General features: G+C 38.3%; 1 protein-coding gene across 1 annotated transcript; it reads left to right on the top strand.

Moving 5' to 3' along the window:
* The first annotated feature begins 3,503 nt into the window (after nucleotides 1-3,503).
* LOC113767361 lies at nucleotides 3,504-8,869 on the top strand. Its single transcript, XM_027311429.1, has 4 exons — nucleotides 3,504-3,960; nucleotides 4,087-4,297; nucleotides 7,818-8,007; nucleotides 8,183-8,869. Exons 1-4 carry the CDS (start codon nucleotides 3,504-3,506, stop codon nucleotides 8,867-8,869), a joined length of 1,545 nt encoding a protein of 514 aa, XP_027167230.1.
* Nucleotides 8,870-20,343: the final 11,474 nt, after the last annotated feature.

The following is a 20,343-nucleotide window of genomic DNA, read 5'->3' as shown; positions in this document are numbered from 1 at the left end:
TCAAAACAGACGATTACTAGCGCAGTTCGCACATTCTGATCAACCCAGAACAGCAACAGTAAAATCGATATAACTCATTCTACGCTACTCCAATTGCCCTGAAATTTTACAGGCACCTAAAACACATCAATACCTACAACGTTCATGTTTTAAGTAAAGGCCAATTCGGCCTCTAACCATATGATCCAAAACCGGGCAGAAAAGGGGGTTATGAAACCCTAACTTTTCACATTTGAATCCAAACCCAAAATTTGTTGCAATTATCAATCATTCACACCTACTAGAGTCATAACCCCTCATTACCAACCATCATAAATAACCACAACACCATGATCACATTAAACCAGAAAATTCATCAATAAAATAAAAACTTCACCAATTCATCACAAACCAAGAAACAAACCACAAATATCAACACTTTAGCCACCACTAGGCACAAATTAAACATCATTAGGTGTAAGAGGAAGTGTAATTGATGTGTGCACGGATGGCGAGATGGATAGCGGCTTTAACTCAAGACTCTCATAGAGACCTCGAAGGCTTGAAGGATTTTAATCGGGTTATCTACACCATGACCCAAGCCCATGAAGAGTCAAGTGGGCCTCCAAATGAGTTGGCCGAATAGGGCCTTAGGCCTTAGCAGTTATTTAGTAATTGATTAGTGTTTAAGTAAGAGCATGGGCCGGCCCATCTTGTCCCAAGACCATGGGCCGACTTTTCCCTTTCCTAGTCCCTTTAGGGTTTCAGTCACTTTAGCCTATAAATAGGCTTGCTTTGTAAGGTTTTAGGTAGACGTTTGATCAATAAAGTTTTGCATATTTTCGATTCTTTTTGAGAGAGAGATTCGACCCCTTTACTTGCTTTGGCAAGGGTTTTGAGCAGTCTTGCGTCCTGTCCTAGATTGTTCTACCGACCTATTCCCCTGGAGTATTCACCTTCATCGGAGTGTCGTCTACCGTCTTGAATCAAATCGTGTCGTCCGTTTGGTTCTAGATCCCGCAATTCCAAGCGTTGGACATCCTCGCTAGATCCTTGGGCAAACGTGCTACGTGTCTCGAAACGTATTGATCGAGGAACGTATCAGTAATCATCACTTACCTAGTAAACAAGAGAGAGGGAGTTGTAGAACACCTTAGCTTCCTTAAAAAACTTCACCAAACAACTTACTAGCACCTAATGGAAGACTTTTATGGAGTAGAAACTAGTTGATGCAATTGGTTTGGAAGATTGAGCTAAATGGAAGCTTGAAAATTGGAGAAATCTTCTTCCTTCTTGAGCTTAAGAGAGTCGGCCACCAAGGAGTGAAAAATGGTGATTTTTAGTCAATTTTTGAGATATTTAACTTAAGGGTAAAAAGTCAAAAAGTCCAACCAATGAGAAAGTGCCACTTGGCACTCTATTAAATGCATTTCTATCCTTTAAGTCTCTCTCACATCAATCAAATCACCTCCTCTTCTTATCTCTTAACACCCGATAAATTTTACACAGTATCCGGAACTTAATCTTATTGGCCGAATTTTTCCGAACTTCTCGCACTAGTGGGGCCCACGTCCATTCTCTATCCTTATTTTGTCAAAAACTACCCAATGCTAGAAAAATCATCTAAAAACTATAATTACTCATAAAATCCACCAAGAAAATTTTCCTATGCCAGAAAATGCAGAAAACATGCAATTAAAGGGAAAAACCCTAGGAAAATTATTAGGGAAAATACGGGTTCTCACACAAAGTACCAGAACTTCATAAATAGATTTGATATTTTGCATCTTCCAATAACAGTTTAGCCATAAAACTATATCCTAAAAATTGTTTGGATATCAATAAACAGTAAAAGAAACAACCATCAAAATCACTTAAAGATTCATTCTCCACATTGGCACCAAAATCTATTAGCTATTGCCATGCAAAACTAAAAATTTTCTCTTCTCATACATAGACATGAAACATGCAGTTAGAATGGAAATCCTACAAAAAAAATCATAGAATCATAATCATAATCAGCTCCCAAAATCATTTGCTCAAGAACATGCTCTATTGTCGACTTCCTAGTGAATTCATATTTGAAAAAATAATTGTTACTGTTGAGGTTCTTTAAGAGTACTATCCGTTGCTAATAGCCAATGACTGTAGTTGAATCAGTTGCTATAATCCAGTTGATCGAGAAGCAAATTAGATTCAATTTTTATGATATACAAGTAGAGAATCCATGGACTTAGACTAATCATTTCCTAACTTTATTTTATGAAGAACATGCTCAGTTTCCTACTTGATTAAATTATTTAACTCAAGCATGCTAACTTTGAAACTCTTGCTTCATAGAAGTACCAAAACTTTTTTGTCAATGCTGGAGAGTAGGCAAGTAAATAGCAAGAAAAATTGAATGAGGCAATTTTTTTTTCAAAGAACCTTCTCAAGAGATCCCAAAAACAGCATCTAGATTTAACGTAACATTTGCAATCAATCTAAGAACTAATTATTTCAAGTTTCAATAGACATTTCATCAAACAGTTAGTAGTCATGGGTTTTTGAGATTTCACATATTCAACACTCTTCGTAAGCCTTAGAAGCCGAAGGCAATGTCATATTGAAATCATGTCCCTAGATAATGAAGCAAACATAAAGTAAGTAATTGCTGGGATCATAAGAAACCTTAGATACGCGAGATACCCAACAAGTGGTGTGCTGCAGACCTTTCTTCTATGCTGAGAGCCTTCAAGACAATCAATAACAACAACTATAAACATGAAAAGGCCAGCAAAAAAAGAAAAAGGAAATAGAAAGGGATAGATCTTACCAAATAGGTAAATAAAATGCTACAAAGCATAATGGCTATTTTTATGCCTCTTCATTGGCATGCAAAAAGAAGAGAGCAGTAATCTCTACTTCTTTCTTCTTCCCTTTGGAAGAAAAATTCTAAATTATTGATAAATTAGAGAAAAGTCTAAATGACATAAATCAATATGTTGCTATAAATATCGCAGAAGAGAACTACATCATGAGCCATACATTATTGGGAGTAGGAAGAGCTTCACTGTGAAATTATAGAAATGTGTAAAATAAATCTCACATACCAAGTACTCTAGTTATAATATGATACATAGTGTAGGAAATTTAGCAAATTGTTAAAGAAAATTAGAAATTAGGACTTTGACAAAGAAATTTTTAATTGTGAGTCACAACTTCTAATTAATTCATCAGGTGAGTGCAGGAAAACCCTGCCTTTGGGGATGGTGTTAAACTGGGTAATAAAGTCAGGCATAAGGGTACTTGTTACCAGGCCCCAACTGATCGCACTTTGCATTCAAAGTCGAAATTGTCCTCTAACTCCTTTACTGCATTATCCCATGATTAATTTCTTATTCTGGAATATTCGGGGTATTTCACGTACTCCAAATCTTTGTAGATTAAAAAGGATCATTCATGAGTTCTTCGTTCAATTAGTGGCAATTTGTGAGCCGAACGTATCGCCAGGTGACATCCGTTTGATATGTGTAAGACTCAAAATGGATAGTTGGTTGGTTAATAGGGAGGGGTCTATTTGGGTGTTCTATCAAAATTGTTTTCATTGTGAGCATGTTGGGGAAGCTCCCCAGCATCTTACCCTTAAACTCACTTCCCAGTTCTGCCCGATTTATTTCTCTTTCGTCCATGCAAAGTGCACAGAGCAGGAGCGCACTCTACTCTGGTCAGCCTTGTTAGATGATAATCCAATGAATGATCCATGGCTACTGGCAGGGGATTTTAACGTCATCATTAGTGAAGAGGAGAAGCGGGGAGTTTTGCCTGTTATGCTTGATGAAGGAGTAGAACTGCGAACATTTATGGCTATGGTGGGAGTTGGTGATGCAGGATTCTCAGGGCCGCGGTTTACATGGTGTAATAATAGAGGAGGGCACGCTCGAATTTGGAAGCGACTGGATAGAGTGCTTTTTAACCCAATTGTGGCTCTATTGGGGATGAGTCTTTTGGTTTAGCATCTAAGCAGAGAGCCATCAGATCACCCCCCTCTTCTTCTCTCAGCTTCGACTAGGCTTGATAATAAGCCTAAGTCATTTTGATTTTTAAACGTCTGGACGTCGAAAGCAGGTTTATTGGATGTCATTAGGGAAAGCTGGGCAACCTACTTTCCGGGGAGACCGTTGCAGCGGTTGGCGGCCAAATTAAGGCATACTAAGCAGGGAATCCAGCGCTGGTCGCGTGAGCACTTTGGGAATATTTTTGATGCAGTGAAATGGGCAGAGAGCGCAGTAATGATGGCAGAGACAAATTTTGATACTGACCCATCACAACGGCATTGGTTAGCCCTGCAGGAAGCTCGAGCTGTCCTGCGAAACTGTGACGACCCCACTTCTCCCAAGGGCGAACCCAAGGGTATCGGCGGGCCGCCTGCCGAGCTCGCGCCAGGACTCAAAACTTAAAACAATAAAAGCCAGAAATCCAAAAGAGTACTCTACATACTATATACAATCCCAAAAGAGTTATAATTTACATTCTCCAAAAGTACCTGCTCACACTATTACATCCTTATCACAACAACCAAAACCAAAACGTAGACCCTAAGGAGGGTCCTTATACAAACCACCAAAACTAAAACAAAAACAAACATACGATATGTCCAACTATTACAATCAAACCTAACTATACTAGTGTAGGTGTCAAAAGTCCCCGCGTCGGCCCCTGCTAAGGAAAATAAAAGGAAAGGGGTAAGCTATATGCTTAGTAAGTAAACAGGGGCGAAAGCATAAATTTCACGTACACAGTAAGAGTAAAGCAAAAGCAGAAAAGTATCGTCACATAATAAGGATACAGGTGGCTCCAAAGCCAGATCGTTTGACATGTGTGACCTCCTGCCGACACTCTGTCGACCTCAAATAATGGTCCGTAGAATTTCACTTGTACTCCCACCATACACCTTATCACCCTCTCTGGCCAGGCACCTCACAAACTTGCTCGAGCGAACGAAATTGAGCTTGGTTCACAAGCTCGGGTCACAAACTTGGTCCACATAATCGGTGAACCGGATTCACAAACTTGGTGACCTCAAACCAGGTTGGACTAACTTCGACCAAGCCCTAACCGGCTCGAATAGTCCATCTAGGTCATGAGATTGGGCCCCAAACTCACAAACTTCACAAAATTTATTCAAAAGTCACCCCGAGCCACAAGCTCAAGGGGTTTAGTTCCAAAAAGATTCATATACATATGTCATGTACAAATATGTGTGCAAACTAGGGTTTAGGTCCAGTGCGATAAAGTACACCCTCGCCTAGGTACCCTTTTCATACTTATCGAAACACATAAACAACTAACACGTAAGAGCGGCCTGAATACTTACACAACGAACAAAAGAGCAAATTTCAAAATTTGTGCCGCGAAGAGTAGCTAGTAGGACCCACCGGCACCACCTAGCTCACCACCGTCTGAAATAGAAGATTGCGTCACATAATATCATAAACGGCTACTAATATACCTAAAACAAACTAAACGGCAAAATCGGCACATGCAAGTGCGGAAACGGCAAAACGGAAACGGAAATGGCGGCCTAGCCACCTTGCCATCAAAACTGTTTTGGGCCTAATCGAAGCTACGAGTGTCGGATCAAGGTACATGAGGTACCGTTGCGAAGCTAAGATAAAAGTCTATAACTTTCATGAAGACACCTAACTCCGGATCTGAACAGAGATGGGTCGAAAGTGCAGAAAACCGTTCCAGGAATTTGCACTCAGAATAACGGACAGAGTATGTTTGCTGGACGATAACTCCCAGCTCACAAATCGAAATCAGGAAATTCCAGAGGCATTAGAAAGCTGAGACATAAGGCTAAAACTTTGATGTTTTGGCCAAGACCTGAATCCACTCAGAACAGAACAAAAATTGAGTGTCAAAGTACCCGTCAGGACTGTCCTGATTCCAGGCAGTTCTGACGATCGATCTTGTTTTGGTCGTAACAGGAGGTACGGAACTCCGATTTCGACGCACTTTATACCGTTTCGAAGCCAAAACCAAGATCTACATTTCTCATGAAGGAGTCAAAACCCAGATCGCACAGGATCAAAACCGAAAAAGTCACAGGCAGAAGCTAAACTAAAAAACGCACAGAATCTGATGGTCAAAACAGGCTTGAGTATTTCGTCTATAACTCAGGTTACGCTAATCCGATTGACCTGAAATTTTACAGGAATATGCAAGACATATAAGGCTACAACTTTCATGATTTTAGGAACTTCTGAATCTGCACGCAACATCAAGAAAAATAAAGCCGAAGTTCGGATCCTTAACTGCCCTGATTTTCCAGTTTTGCCGGGTTTGCGCGCCGCAACCGCACGGTCCGTTTCTATGGTTCTTATGCGAATTTTCTAACCAAATTGATCCCTAACAACCATACTTATATCAGTCTAAGAGTGGTCTAAAGTTCCTTCACAAGTTAGCCCATGATCACCAAATACTAACCATAATCCTGAATCTAGTTTTACTTGCACCATAGAACTTGTTCTAATCATCCAAACACACAAACCCTAACTCAATAGCCATAGGCTACACTAAACTAACCTAATGGAGTTTAGGGTTTCTTAACCCAAATCAGAATTTTACTAGAAGCCAACCAATCAAGTGAGGCAAATTATCAAACACAACCACTACAAGGCAATTGCTCAATCAAAACAACTAAGGAAAGCATTAAAGCAAGAAACCCAAATTTTTCTCTCTCTTGACCGAAATTTCCAGCAGCATAAATCACCAAATATTAACCATAAAACTTCAATAAAACATCAAATTCACCATATAAATCCATAATCACAACATACCACATCATTTCCATAGCTTAGAAAGTAAAACCCCAACATTTTAACTTTCAAAGAAGATGATTTACCTTTGATTCAAGCTTTGTAGATGATCACCCACAACAATCAAGTGCTCAAGTGGTTTCTCCAAGATCCAAACTCAAGATTGAAGAGCAAAAATGATGCACCAAAGCAAGCTTTCCTTTTCTTTTTTCTTTCTCTTCCTCTCGGCTCTCACTTTCTCTCTTTCTCTTTGTTTTGTTTTGTTTTGTTTTGTCTTGAGTAGCCTACAAGTCTTAAGGTAATAATAGTCAAGACCATAGGAGATATTAATTAAGCTTAGCCAATCACATAAAAGCTCCTCAATTGCACTTTTAACCCTTGCACTCCAACTTTCTCTTTCTTATACCTTTTCCCTCACACATTTGATAATCTTTCAATTAACTCCATAGGTCATAGCTTAATCTAATCTAAAACATGTAATCATGCTTAATTACTTCACTAATCACTTTCTTATTTTAATCACCTATACTTAAACATACTTTCTCCATATATAAAACAATTAAACAACAACTTATATAATATGGGCAAAATTAGGGTTTTTAAACCCAACTTAAACTTTCTAATAAATCATAACACTAAAGGTTTACTAATCTAAGGTTTGTAAACTAAAACGAAATCCTATTTTTACTCGAGCCAAAACACACACTAGAATACCAAACAGGAACTATAACTTGAACCTACAAATAACACATAAACTAGGATTTAATCATAAGCAAAGTTAGGGTTTTCAATCTTAACCGAGATTAGGGTTTCTCCTTAGCCCTAAAACCTTATTTTAACCGCACAAAATAATGAATAACCCTATAATCAACTTACGAACGGACTGGGGCCTCACAGAAACTCACTGAGCACGGAGGAGGAATTTTGGAAGCAAAAAGCAAGAAGCAAATGACTCCAGGATGGGGATAAAAATACAAAGTTCCTCCATGCTATGGTTGTGGAGAGATGATCTAAGTCAATCATACATCGCATTAGGGGTGGTAATGGGGAGTGGTTGACAGATGAAGATCAGATCTCGGCGAAGGCAGTGGAGTTTTTTAGGTCTTTATTCTCAGCTGAACCTTGCATGGGGTCAGGGAGCATTTTGGACATGATTCCCAAGGTCATTTCACGCAAGCAGAATGCTGAGTTGGAGCATCTCCCGTCATTGGAGGAGATCAAAGAGGTTGTGTTTGCCATGGACGGGAAGTGCGGCGGGCCCTGATGGGTTCACAGGGAGGTTCTTTACCTTTGCTTGGGAGGTGGTGGGCCACGATTTGTATGAAGCTGTGGCTAGCTTCTTTTGTGGGCACGAGCTGCCCCGGAGTGTTGCTTCGACTTTGATTGTACTGATTCTGAAGATAAACTCTCCCCATGATTTCAATCAATTTAGACCCATAAGCCTTTGTAACTTCGTCAACAAAGTCATTTCAAAAACCCTGGCTACACGCTTGTCAAAGGTTTTGCTAAGTATTATATCCCCGCAGCAGAGTGGCTTTGTTAAGAGCAAGCAGATTTTTGACAACTTCTTGTTGGCCCAGGAGTTGGTGTCTGATATTCGGCGGAAGAACAAAGGGGGAAATGTGGTGTTAAACCTTGATACGGCCAAAGCCTATGATAGAGTCTCCTGGCCATTTCTGTTACAGGTGTTGAGAAGGTTTGGGTTTGACAAGGTGTGGATTGATATGATATCGAGGATTATTTCGAATGTGTGGTTCTCAGTGATAATTAATAGTGCGCCTCAGGGTTTCTTCAAATCTAGCCGTGGATTGAGACAGGGAGGTCCGATTTCACTGGTGCTCTTTGTGATCAGTGCGGAAGTTTTCTCGCGCCTTCTTAAGTCTTTGGGCAGTGGCTTCACTCCTTTTAGAGTTCCGCCGGGTTGCCCGCCTGTCACTCATTTAGCTTATGCAGATGATATTATTATCTTTACAAGTGGGTTGAAGCGGTCGGTGCGGTTGGTTATAAAGGCTCTTGAGGATTATGTTTCAGTGTTAAGGTTTTTTCTGTTTTGGCTTCTCGTGTATGATCTCTTTACATTTGGATGATCTCGATTACAATTTTTTGGATGATCAACCCCAAATTGCTATCCAAGTTACCTTGACCCAATTACCATATCATCCAATAATCCATCCAGTCATGTAAAACCCCAGGATAGAAACAGAAACCAAAAAACAAAGATAGGCTCAAATGAGAAAAGAAAATTATGCAAAAAATATTTAGGATGTATTTCCATTCTTGAAGATGCATCTAGGGGAGGAAAAAGAAAACCAAAATATTTGCTTACCAGAGAGCAGCAGAGGGAGGAGTTAAAAGGCCAATTCCTCTATGTAGGTTTTTGCTTAAGAAAACACGTGAAAAGAAATCTGAAAATTTACATTAATTGGAAACAGTGTGAAATTCGTGTGGGCAAGTACAAAAGTAGGTAAGATTGTTCTCTATAGATGGAAAATTGAAAGACATTTCTCCTGATTTTTAGGCAAAAAGGATGGGACTCAACTTCCATATCTCATTTGACTTTTGATCGCCAGAAGAACTAATGTCAACTACTGAAAGCCAACTACTATTTCTTTTGTCTGAGATAAGAAGGGAAGAGACGGGAAGAATGAGAAAGAAAGCAAAAGGCTGATAGTAAAAAGTCACAAAGAGCCCTCAACAGTTAGTCACTGTTTCGGCGGCTAGTTATTCTTCTCTAGGCAAAGTATTTATTTTATGTAAAAAGACCTAAATGGCCTCAATAGTAATGTACTATTTGGAGAAGTAGTCAACATTCCAGGGCATAAACGGAAAAACATTTTCTCCCTCTCCAAATGCCGCCACATGACTCAATGCGGTAGTAGAAGGCTTAAGTTTGTCTATATATGTAAGACTAGAAGGAACAGGCTGTGCAAGTACAATCCAGGCCTGTGAGACCCCGAAAATTCACTTGACTTTATAACCCTTATGTGAACTCACTTGCCTTTGATTCTTGGTTGCTTTAATGGTTGAATTTGAGCCAAGGGAGTGAATTTTGTTAAGAAAAGTTTCATAATCTCAAGTTGTTAGAAATCTATAAATTTTCGCAGGAGACTCTGTACAGCTTTAGGAAATTGGCTATAACTTCGTATAAGAAAGTCGGAATTGAGTTCCGTTTGTTGCGTTTGAAACTAGATTCAGAGAGCTTCCTACGGTGTAAAATTCAGAGTTTGATTCAATGTCTATAAATTCTAGGAAATTGGCAAAGTTGACTGAAAATTCTGCCCTGCATGAGTAAACATAGGAATGTTGTAGTAGTTTATGGCTCAATTTGGACAAACTTATGAACTAAATCTCTTTGAGGTGTCTTCTAAAGATTCTTAGTATTTGAAGTCTAGTTTTTAACAAGCCAAGTTATATAAATTTTTGATAGTTATAACTCAAGTTATAATTTTTCTAAAGAGAGGGCATAAATTAGGGTTTTAGTGCATACTAGGGTTTTAGTGTGTGTTTTTGTGTGCATTTTGGTAGTGTGACTGTGAAGACTTGTAAATTCCCTCATATTTTCTTAAAAATTCCTTTTTATTTGGAATTCATTATTTTACAATAGCTTTACTACTCATTCACTTCCTCAATAGTTACAATTAATCATAGAACAAAGGGTTTTCCCTTTATTTTCATCGTTAAGGTAAACTAGGGTTTTTACGTTTTTCGTAGTGTAATTATTCGGTATGGATTGTGTATCAAATTTAGTAATTTAGAGTGAGTTTTAGATGACATTAAGTGTATGATTAGAAGTAATAATAATAAATTACTGAATTGTAAGTGAAAACCGTAGTATGTGCGAAATAAGGAAAAACGGGTTGAACCGATGTGTACCATTCGTTACCGATTGAGTGCATCAATTGAATACTACTTTATCACCTTAATCTCCTTGTTTTAGTTGAGCTAATTAGCTCTTAATTAACCCTTAAGTCAGCCACCATTACTGACTAAGAAAAAGAGAGATATTTTGGTGGAAATATTTGTGATTAAGCCATTTGTCAAAAATCCAACCAAGGTCTTGACCAAGACCTTTGACCAAGACTATCCTTAGTCTTCATCTTGTAAAATAGAACCAAAAACACCTCATTTTCTTCATGCTTGGTCGTGACTTGGGAGAGGAAAAAGAGAAGAGAGAAAATTTTCCATTTTTCCAACTTGAGAGCTTGCTTGATTCTTGAGAAAATTACTGTAAAACTTAATTCTACTCCGATCAATCATTGGGAAAGCTTGGAGGTGAGTTTGGTGGAACTTTTGGGAGGAAAAAAGTTCCTGTATCACAAGTTATTATGGAGATTTTGAGGTATTATACTAGAAACCTCCCTTGTTTCTTTCTTATTTTGCAATTTAAGCAAAGCATGGCTTGCTTGTAGTGGATTGTATGGAAGATTTCATAGTTTGGCTTATTAACTTATAATTTACAGCAAGGGTGTTTATCTCAACTCATATCTTTTGATGATTACAAAACAATTGGATGTTTCTAATATCTTTTGTAGAGATCCCTTTCAGAAATGAACCAAACAGGTCTGTGGATTTAAAATAGAAAAAGAAGATAAAAAAGAATGAAGTCTGCTGAGAATGATGTCGGACGCACAAAAGGAGAGTATCGGACGTCCGACATTCTTTGAGTATCTTCGGACGAATAAAGAACTCAGACTCGGACGTCCGAAGAAGACAAGCCAGGAGTTACTTGTTTACTAATCAGGATCGGACGCTTAACAACTGTGTATCGGACGTCCGACAAGTATTGCTGCTCTTTGGACGAATCACTCAGAATGCATCGGCCGTCCGAAGGAATTGAAGAAGAAAGTCCAAGAATGCATCCTACCCTCGGACGCATAAATACCAAGTATCGGACGTCCGACAGCACCAACGGCTAGTTGACTCTTCAGTTGCCTTCTACCCGTTGACAGCATTAATTGAAGAATTCTCTGGTCTCTTATATATAGAATAAGGTCAAGCACTTCAAGATAACTTTGTACAACAAGACTACATCAGATTGTGAGTGATTCAAGTGCTAGAATACTCAAAAGGAACATTTGTACTCTTTGTTTTGTGCAATCTTCGTGTAGTTTTTCAAGTGTGACACAGCTTCTTCAATAGTGTAGCATAGTGAGGGTTTGCGAGTGTTTGTAAAACTTCCTTGCTTGACCAAGTGTGGTTTGGGGCAAGAAGGAAGTGATCCCTTCCTTGTACACAAAAGATTGGTTGCAAGTTTGTTCAACTTGAAGTAACTTGATATATAAAGGTGGTGTTCAAACCTCAGTTGTGTTTGAAGCCTGGTTTGTTTCTTTACTTTCATTTACTGCTTTTCTACATAAACTATTCCTCTCTTCATCTCACGAATATCTGTGCTCTTATGCTATCTCGTTCATTGGGAGGTTTTTGAGAAAAGAAAGGTAATCTGTGAAAAAAAGTGGACTATATTTTAGCAGTTCTTTGAAAGCCTAATTCACCCCCCCTCTTAGGTTGTCTTCGATCCTTACAATTGGTATCAGAGCTTGGTCTCCTAGAGATTAAGCTCTAACGGCTTGGAGTAAAGATGACAACCAGTCATGCTATGTTTGTTGAGGGGCAATCTGTTACTAGGCCTCCCATGTTTACTGGTTCCAATTATGTTAGTTGGAAAGAAAGAATGATTATCTTCTTGCAATCCATTGATATTGAGCTGTGGTTCATTGTGAATGAAGGACCGCATGATGCTAACTTTCTTGATGCAGAAACAGGGTTGTTGCGGCCAAAAATGAGAGCTGAGATGAATGCTCAAGATAGAACCAATCTCACATTAAATGCTAAAGCCATGAATGTTCTTTATAGTGCCTTAGACTCAAATGAGTCAATTAGAGTAAAAGGGTGAAAATCTGTCAAAGAAATGTGGGATAAGCTAAGAGAAATTCATGAGGGTAGTGACAACGTAAGAGAACAGAAAAAGTCCATTCTGGTCACCAAGTATGAATCTTTCAAGATGGAGCCTCATGAAAACATCGACAAAATGTATTGTAGATTTAATGATCTGATCAAGTATTTAGAGGTACTTGAGAAGGAGTACTCTCTAGGTGAAAAGAACAGAAAAATTCTGAATGCTCTATCAAAGGATTGGAAAAGCAAAGTGACTGCCATAGAGGAAGCCAAGGATCTAAATTCTTTATCCATTGAATCTCTGATTAACTCTCTAACCTCTTATGAACTGAAACTTAAATCTAAGATGCAGGAAGAAGAAGATACAAAAGGAAGGAAGAGTATTGCTCTGAAAGCCTCACAAGATGAAGATGAAACAGCCTCACTGGATGAAAATGACTTGGAAGGTGATGACAGTGATATTGCACTTATCACAAGAGGATTCAAAAAATTTCTCAATAAGAGAAGATTCAGGAAAGGCGGATCAAACAATTCCTTCCAGAATCAGACTAATGACTTCAGAAATAGAGGGAAACAAGAGTTCAACAGGAAGCAAAATGACAAATGTTTTGAATGTGGCCAATCTGGGCATTATGCAAATGAGTGTCCAATGAAGAAAAAGAAGGAAAACAAGATTGAACGAAAACCAAAGTTCAATAATTTTCAAATTACCTGGAATGATTGCAACTCAGAAGGCGAAGTTGAAGAAGAAGAGGAATCTGCTCAAGTGGCTTTCATGGCTATTGGAGATGAAGAGGTAACACAATACAACTCTCAAACCGATAGTGATAGTGAATCTGATGATGATGTTAATTCTTTTTTAGAAAAAATGCATAACAGATTGAAAGAATCCTATGTTAAAAACAAGGAACTGAAGCAGAAAATTAGCTTTTTAATACAAGACAATGCAAATCTTTTTCGACAAAACAAATGTCTTAAGTATGAAAATGACAACTTGAAAAGGACTGAGTCTGATGTGCTTGCTGGACTTTACAAAAAGAAAAATTACTGTGACATACTCAGAAGTGAGCAATGCAGCTTAAGAAAAAGGATGGATGACTTATGTCAATTGTTACATCATTTGAAACAGAACCATATTCAAAAGAATAACACTGTGCCTTATACTCATCAAATAAGACTGAACCATAATATAAATGAGTTTGCTATTCACAGAAGAAGGCAAGTCAGATTCATTAAACCTGTTCATTTGATTAATCCAATGTTAGTATGCAACTTTTGTTGTCAATCTGGTCACATGAATAGCAACTGTCATGTTAAGAAAAATATGAGGAATAGCATGAGATGCATGTGGGTAGTTAAACATAAGACTAACTCTCAAGGACCCAATATATAAAGGGTACCAAGTATTATCTTGTGGGTTTGTGTGTAGGTAAACCAGGATAACACTGCTAAAAAATCAAAATGGTTCATTGATAGTGGATGCTCAAGACATATGACTGGTGATGCATCACAATTCATTAAACTCAAGCAAAAAGCAAGTGGTAAGGTAACGTTTGGAGATGATAAAAAAGCCAAGACTATTGGTATTGGCGATGTTGGTAAGAATGATCAAACTTTTATCCAAAATGTTCTTCTTGTTGACAATTTGAGCTACAATCTGTTAAGTGTTAGCCAGTTGTGTGACAGGAATCTGTTTGTATTGTTCAAAAAGTTTGAATGTCTCATATTTGACTCAAAGTTCAACATTGTTTTCAAAGGAAAAAGAGTTAATGATGTCTATGTAGTTTTCCTTGAAAAAATTGATTCCTCTTATCTCAAATGTCTCAAAGTAGCAAATGAGGACCCATGGTTGTGGCATAGAAGGTTGTGTCACTTCAATATGGATTTGCTGAAAGAAATTTCTAAAAAGGAGCTTGTTAGAGGACTTCCAAAAATTAGATTTGAAAAAGACAGAATTTGTGATGCTTGCCAATTTGGAAAACAAGTCAAGGTTTCTTTTAAACCTAAGAAATGTGTTTCTACTTCAAAACCACTTGAACTTCTGCACCTTGATCTGTTTGGTCCTACACAGACTGCAAGCCTTGGTGGTAAGAGATACTGTTTTGTGATTGTTGATGACTATTCCAGATATACTTGGGTGATATTTCTTGCTCATAAAGATGATGCCTTTAAGAATTTTACCTCATTATTTGCTAAAGTACAAAATCTGCTTGGCTTGAAAATTGTCAGAATTAGAAGTGATAATGGGACAGAATTCAAGTTCTGTGGTTTTCCAGAATTTTGTGATCATAATGGTATTACTCATGAATTCTCTATTGCTAGAGTCCCTCAACAAAATGGAGTTGTAGAAAGAAAAAATAGAACTCTCCAAGAGGCTGCTAGAACCATGCTTAGTGAATGCAATTTACCAAAATATTTTTGGGCTGAAGCCATAAACACAGCCTGTTATACCATGAATAGAGTTCTTCTAAGACCAATTTTGAACAAAACTTCCTATGAGCTCATGAATGACAAAAAGCCTGTTGTCGGTTATTTCAAAGTATTTGGTTGTAAATGTTTCATTTTGAATATCAAGGAACATCTTGGAAAGTTTGACAAGAAATCTGATGAGGGAATTTTCTTGGGATATTGTGAAAACAAAAGAGGTTTCAGAGTTTATAATCGTAGAACATTGATTATAGAGGAGGCTATACACATTACTTTTGATGAATCTAATGGTGACATCTCTATGAGTTGTGGTGAAGATGATGACACATGTGTTCAAGAAGAACTGAAGAAGCTAGCAATCAATGATCATGACTCTGCCTCACCAGAAACTGACTCAAAGGATACTGATGCTCAGGTCAGTCCAGCTGAAGAAGTAAATAATAGAGATACCACTACTACTAATGATCTTCCAAGAGCCTGGAAATTTGCTCATAATCATCCCAGGGAACTTATAATTGGTGATCCTTCTGAAAAGGTCAGGACTCGTTCCTCTAGTCACCTGGTAGACAATCTTGCTTTTGTATCACATATTGAACCCAAAAATGTTGCTGATGCATTGAATGATGAGCACTGGATTTTAGCTATGGAAGAAGAGTTAATCCAATTTGAAAGAAACAAAGTTTGGACCCTGGTTGCCAGACCACAAGGCCATCCTATCATTGGCACTAAATGGGTTTTTAGAAACAAAATGAATGATAAAGGGGAGATTGTTAGAAATAAGGCTAGACTGGTGGCTAAGGGATACACTCAAGAAGAGAGAATAGACTTTGATGAGTCTTTTGCACCAGTAGCCAGGCTGGAATCCATAAGAATGTTTTTAGCATTTGCATGTTTCAAGAATTTCAAATTATTTCAAATGGATGTTAAGAGTGCCTTCTTAAATGGATTTATAGATCAAGAAGTCTATGTTGACCAACCTCCTGGTTTTAAAAATGAATCTTATCCAGATCACGTGTTTAAACTATCAAAAGCTTTATATGGATTAAAACAAGCTCCTAGAGCATGGTATGAACGTCTGAGTGGATTTTTGATTGAAAATGGTTTTAAAAGAGGCATTGTAGACACTACACTTTTTACAAAACAAAGCTCACGAGATCTTTTGATTGTGCAAATATATGTGGATGATATCATATTTGGTGCTACTAATGAAAAATTGTGCAAGGACTTTTCCATCATCATGCAAAAAGAATTTGAAATGAGCATGATGGGAGAACTGAACTTCTTCCTCGGACTCCAAGTGATTCAAACCCAAGATGGAACATTTATAAATCAAACAAAATACACCAAGGAGTTGCTGAAAAGATTCGGAATGGAGGATTCAAAGCCTGTTGGGACACCTATGTGCACATCTACCAAACTTGACAAGGATGAAGAAGGTACAAAAGTTGAGGAGAAGAAGTACAGAGGTATGATTGGAAGTTTACTTTATTTAACTGCTAGTAGGCCTGACATAATGTTTGCTGTGTGTTTATGTGCTCGTTTTCAATCCTGTCCAAAAGAATCACACTTGAATGCGGTAAAAAGAATCTTAAGATATCTTAAAGGAACCTTAAATTATGGCTTGTGGTATCCAAAATGTCATGAACTTCTTTTGTGTGGATTCTCTGATGCTGACTTTGGTGGCTGTAAAATAGATAGAAAAAGTACTACTGGCATATGCAACTTTCTTGGAAATTGCTTGGTCTCTTGGTTTAGTAAAAAAACAAAATGCTATCTCACTGTCCACTACTGAAGCTGAATATGTTGCTGCTGGTGCTTGCTGTGCTCAATTGCTATGGATGAAAAACACATTAAATGATTTCGGTTTAGTATATGAATGTGTACCCATGTACTGTGACAACACTAGTGCAATCAATTTAACAAAAAATCCCATTCAACACTCTAGGACTAAGCACATTGATATAAAGCATCATTTCATTCGCGATCTTGTTTCAAAGGGGGTAATCCGTGTTGAGTTTGTTTGTTCTAAAGAACAGATCGCTGATATCCTCACAAAAGCTCTTCCGTTAGATCAATTTGTGTCCTTGAGGACAAAATTGGGTGTTTCAGAAAAAATGCTCTAAGTCTTATTTCTAGTCAATCTTTATCGGACGTCCGATAAATAGAACGGTGTCCGACAGTGTTCTTCATCCAAGTTCCAGAAAAACCCTGGTTCGGACGGTTGTGTCGGACGCATCACTTCGTTCGGACGTCCGACACTCAAAAAATTTGTCCTATAAGGCAGTTACCCATTCTTCTTAATTCATTCTCCTCCATAAGTCTCGGACGCGACCTTTCAGTTTCTCTAAAATTTGAAATTCAAATTCCTCCCTCCTCAAACCAAGTTCCGAGAAATTGACTCAACCAACTCTATTACACCTCTCATGCTCATTAACCACTCATAAAAAGCACTCCTAACACCCAACTACCCCAAAATTCCCAATTTACTCACGGAACCCTAACTTCATATAACCTTCTCTTTGCGGCATTTTAGTGCACTCTTGTTGGCTTTTACTGTTTTTTTCTCTATACACAACGTTCTGCATCAAAAATCATATCCACATTGCATCATGGTTAGAATTAGGGGAGGATCTACTAGTGCCGGACGGTCTTTTAGGCTTAGGGATGAAGACATTGAAATTGTTGATCCACCACCTGTGACACCTAAAAAGAAGAAAGTGACACGTGGTGGCAAAGTGAAGCAGACTGCTCGAAGAAAATTGGTTACTCCAACTGCTGAATCATCTGATGAACAAACAGAAGGGCAGATCTCTGAAGGGAACATTGCTGGTGCAAATGAGGAACCAGAGCAGGCTACCCAAGGTGATGAAACTGCCATAAGGTCTTCTAGTAAAAGAAAAAGGACTGCAAAGGGGAAGAGAACTCCCCAATCCAAGGAAAAGCAATCTGCTGATCCCTCTGTTGATCAGCAGAATGAAGAAAACACTACTGAGAGTCAGCCAACACCTGAACCCTCCATCAGGAAGTCTCCAAGGACAAGGACTGAGACTCAAAATGTTGGTGCATCTGTCACCCAAACCTCAAAAAGGACACGTTCTGGGAAGAATCCAATATCTCAGCCTGAACCTGAACCTGTTCCTCTACCAAAGTTGATCGATGATGAAGCCAGAGATAGATTTGAGTTAGTCTCTGAAAAAGGGTTCATCACCCAAAGGCTCATCATTCCCTTTGAATTTCGTAAGCTTGATCTTGAACCTGTCATTAAACTATTTGAATTCCAGAAATGGACTCATCTTCTGACCATTCCTAATATTTTTTATCCTGACATGCTTCATCAATTCTTTGCTAATCTTAGAAAGGGTAGAGTACACACTGAACTCATCTCTAGGGTCAACTCTGTAGACATCATGTTAACTCCTGACATTGTGAATTCTATTCTGAAAACTAGCATTGAAACTGGTTTCAAAGGAAAAATTGCCAATTTCTTTTCGTATGAGGAATTTCCTTCTGCCTATCATCATTTTTACAATGCTAAACTCATGACCTATTTTCAAACCACATTTAATACTCATGCTGAGGCAAGACTGGATGATCTTAGTCCTCAGAACTTGATCATCTTCACCATCATTTCAAATCTGTTAGTGCCAACTGATGGCCACAGAACAGATGCAAACAAAATGGAACTCTATCTGTTCTACTGCTTTGTTGAAAAAATTCGCATTGACTTTGGATTTGTAATGTGCAAGTTTTTGCTCAAAATTAGCACTGACAGCCATAGGAAGCTCTCTTATGGCAGATTTCTGACCCCTATCTTTGCCCATTTTGAAATTCCTTTCTCTGGAAAATCTCCCAAAGACAGTGCTTCATCCGTCTTCTCAAAAGCTTATTTTGAACGAAAGAACTTAAAATTTTTTGAAGGCCATTGGTGCTATAAGGAAACTGTTGCTGAGTCTAGAAGGAAGAATCTTCATGAAATCCCTGTCACTCCTAGGACTCCTCGTGATCAGTCAGACCTTGTCTCTCCTTTCACCATTCATCCTAGGAAGTCTGCTAGCAGATCCTTTGCATCCAATTCTGAAGTCATTTCCTTGCTTGAAGACCTCAAGCAGCATGTCTTGCTTGTTGAAGAAGGTCTCATGATGACCATGACCTCTGACCAAAAATCCTCCTTCATTGAAAAAAGAAACCTTCTTGTCCCTCCAATACCTGAGAGCAATGTAAATTAGCCAAGAACTGAGCCCACAGGACCAACTACTGGTGCTGAGACTACACGAGCTTCTAGTTCTCAACCCAAGGATAAAGGCAAGGCTCCAGTAACTGAGGAATCAGATGAAGATGGTGATGAAGAAACTGAAGAAGAAGAGGATCCTGCACAGTATCGTCTGGCAAGAAGAAGGCCTGGATCATCTAAAATCACCATCTAGGCACTACTAAGTCATTGCACCTTTATCTAGGACTATAGTTTATCTTTTGCATTGCACTTTTGTATTAAGTGCTGGACACATGGTCTGTACAACTGGATATTTTCCTTACTGCTTATGAATGTTATAACTAAGTATTTTGTTATGAATGATATAATTGGTTATGTGTTTGTGCAATTTGCTGGTTGAATGAATGTTTCTGATTGATATCTGCTCAATGATTGATTCCAAACTGTGATGTACATTGTAAATGATATTGTTTCTAATGAGATGCATTGCTGTGATGTATACTGCTTCGAAATCTTGTGATGACAAAAAGGGGGAGAATTGGTATATTGGAATTGGATTTGATTTAACACTGATGGTATAGAGTAACTAGTTAGGGGGAGTCAGTCTCAGGGGGAGTTAAGTTGGATCAGCACTGATGATGTGGATTGCGTTTCTTTCCTGTATACTACTCATGCACTTCGTTAGGGGGAGCTATTATATTTTGCTCTATCCAATTGTTTTGTCATCATCAAAAAGGGGGAGATTGTTTATCTCAACTCATATCTTTTGATGATTACAAAACAATTGGATGTTTCTAATATCTTTTGTAGAGATCCCTTTCAGAAATGAACCAAACAGGTCTGTGGATTTAAAGTAGAAAAAGAAGATAAAAAAGAATGAAGTCTGCTGAGGATGATGTCAGACGCACAAAAGGAGAGTATCGGACGTCCGACATTCTTTGAGTATCTTCGGACGAATAAAGAACTCAGACTCGGACGTCCGAAGAAGACAAGCCAGGAGTTACTTGTTTACTAATCAGGATCGGACGC

The sequence above is a fragment of the Coffea eugenioides genome, chromosome 1 (assembly GCF_003713205.1).
Source record: "Coffea eugenioides isolate CCC68of chromosome 1, Ceug_1.0, whole genome shotgun sequence".
NCBI lineage: Eukaryota > Viridiplantae > Streptophyta > Magnoliopsida > Gentianales > Rubiaceae > Coffea > Coffea eugenioides.
Note: the sequence above shows the minus strand (reverse complement) of the source record. Positions and strands in the feature narration are given on the sequence as shown.

Bases quoted from the DNA above. Each gene is read 5' to 3' on its own strand.
- LOC113767361 (XM_027311429.1), top strand. From the start codon at position 3,504: ATGGATAGTTGGTTGGTTAATAGGGAGGGGTCTATTTGGGTGTTCTAT. The intron at 3,961-4,086 runs GTCTTTTGGTTT...CGTCGAAAGCAG, and splicing joins TGTGGCTCTATTGGGGATGA to GTTTATTGGATGTCATTAGG. The intron at 4,298-7,817 runs GTTAGCCCTGCA...ACATCGCATTAG, and splicing joins GACCCATCACAACGGCATTG to GGGTGGTAATGGGGAGTGGT.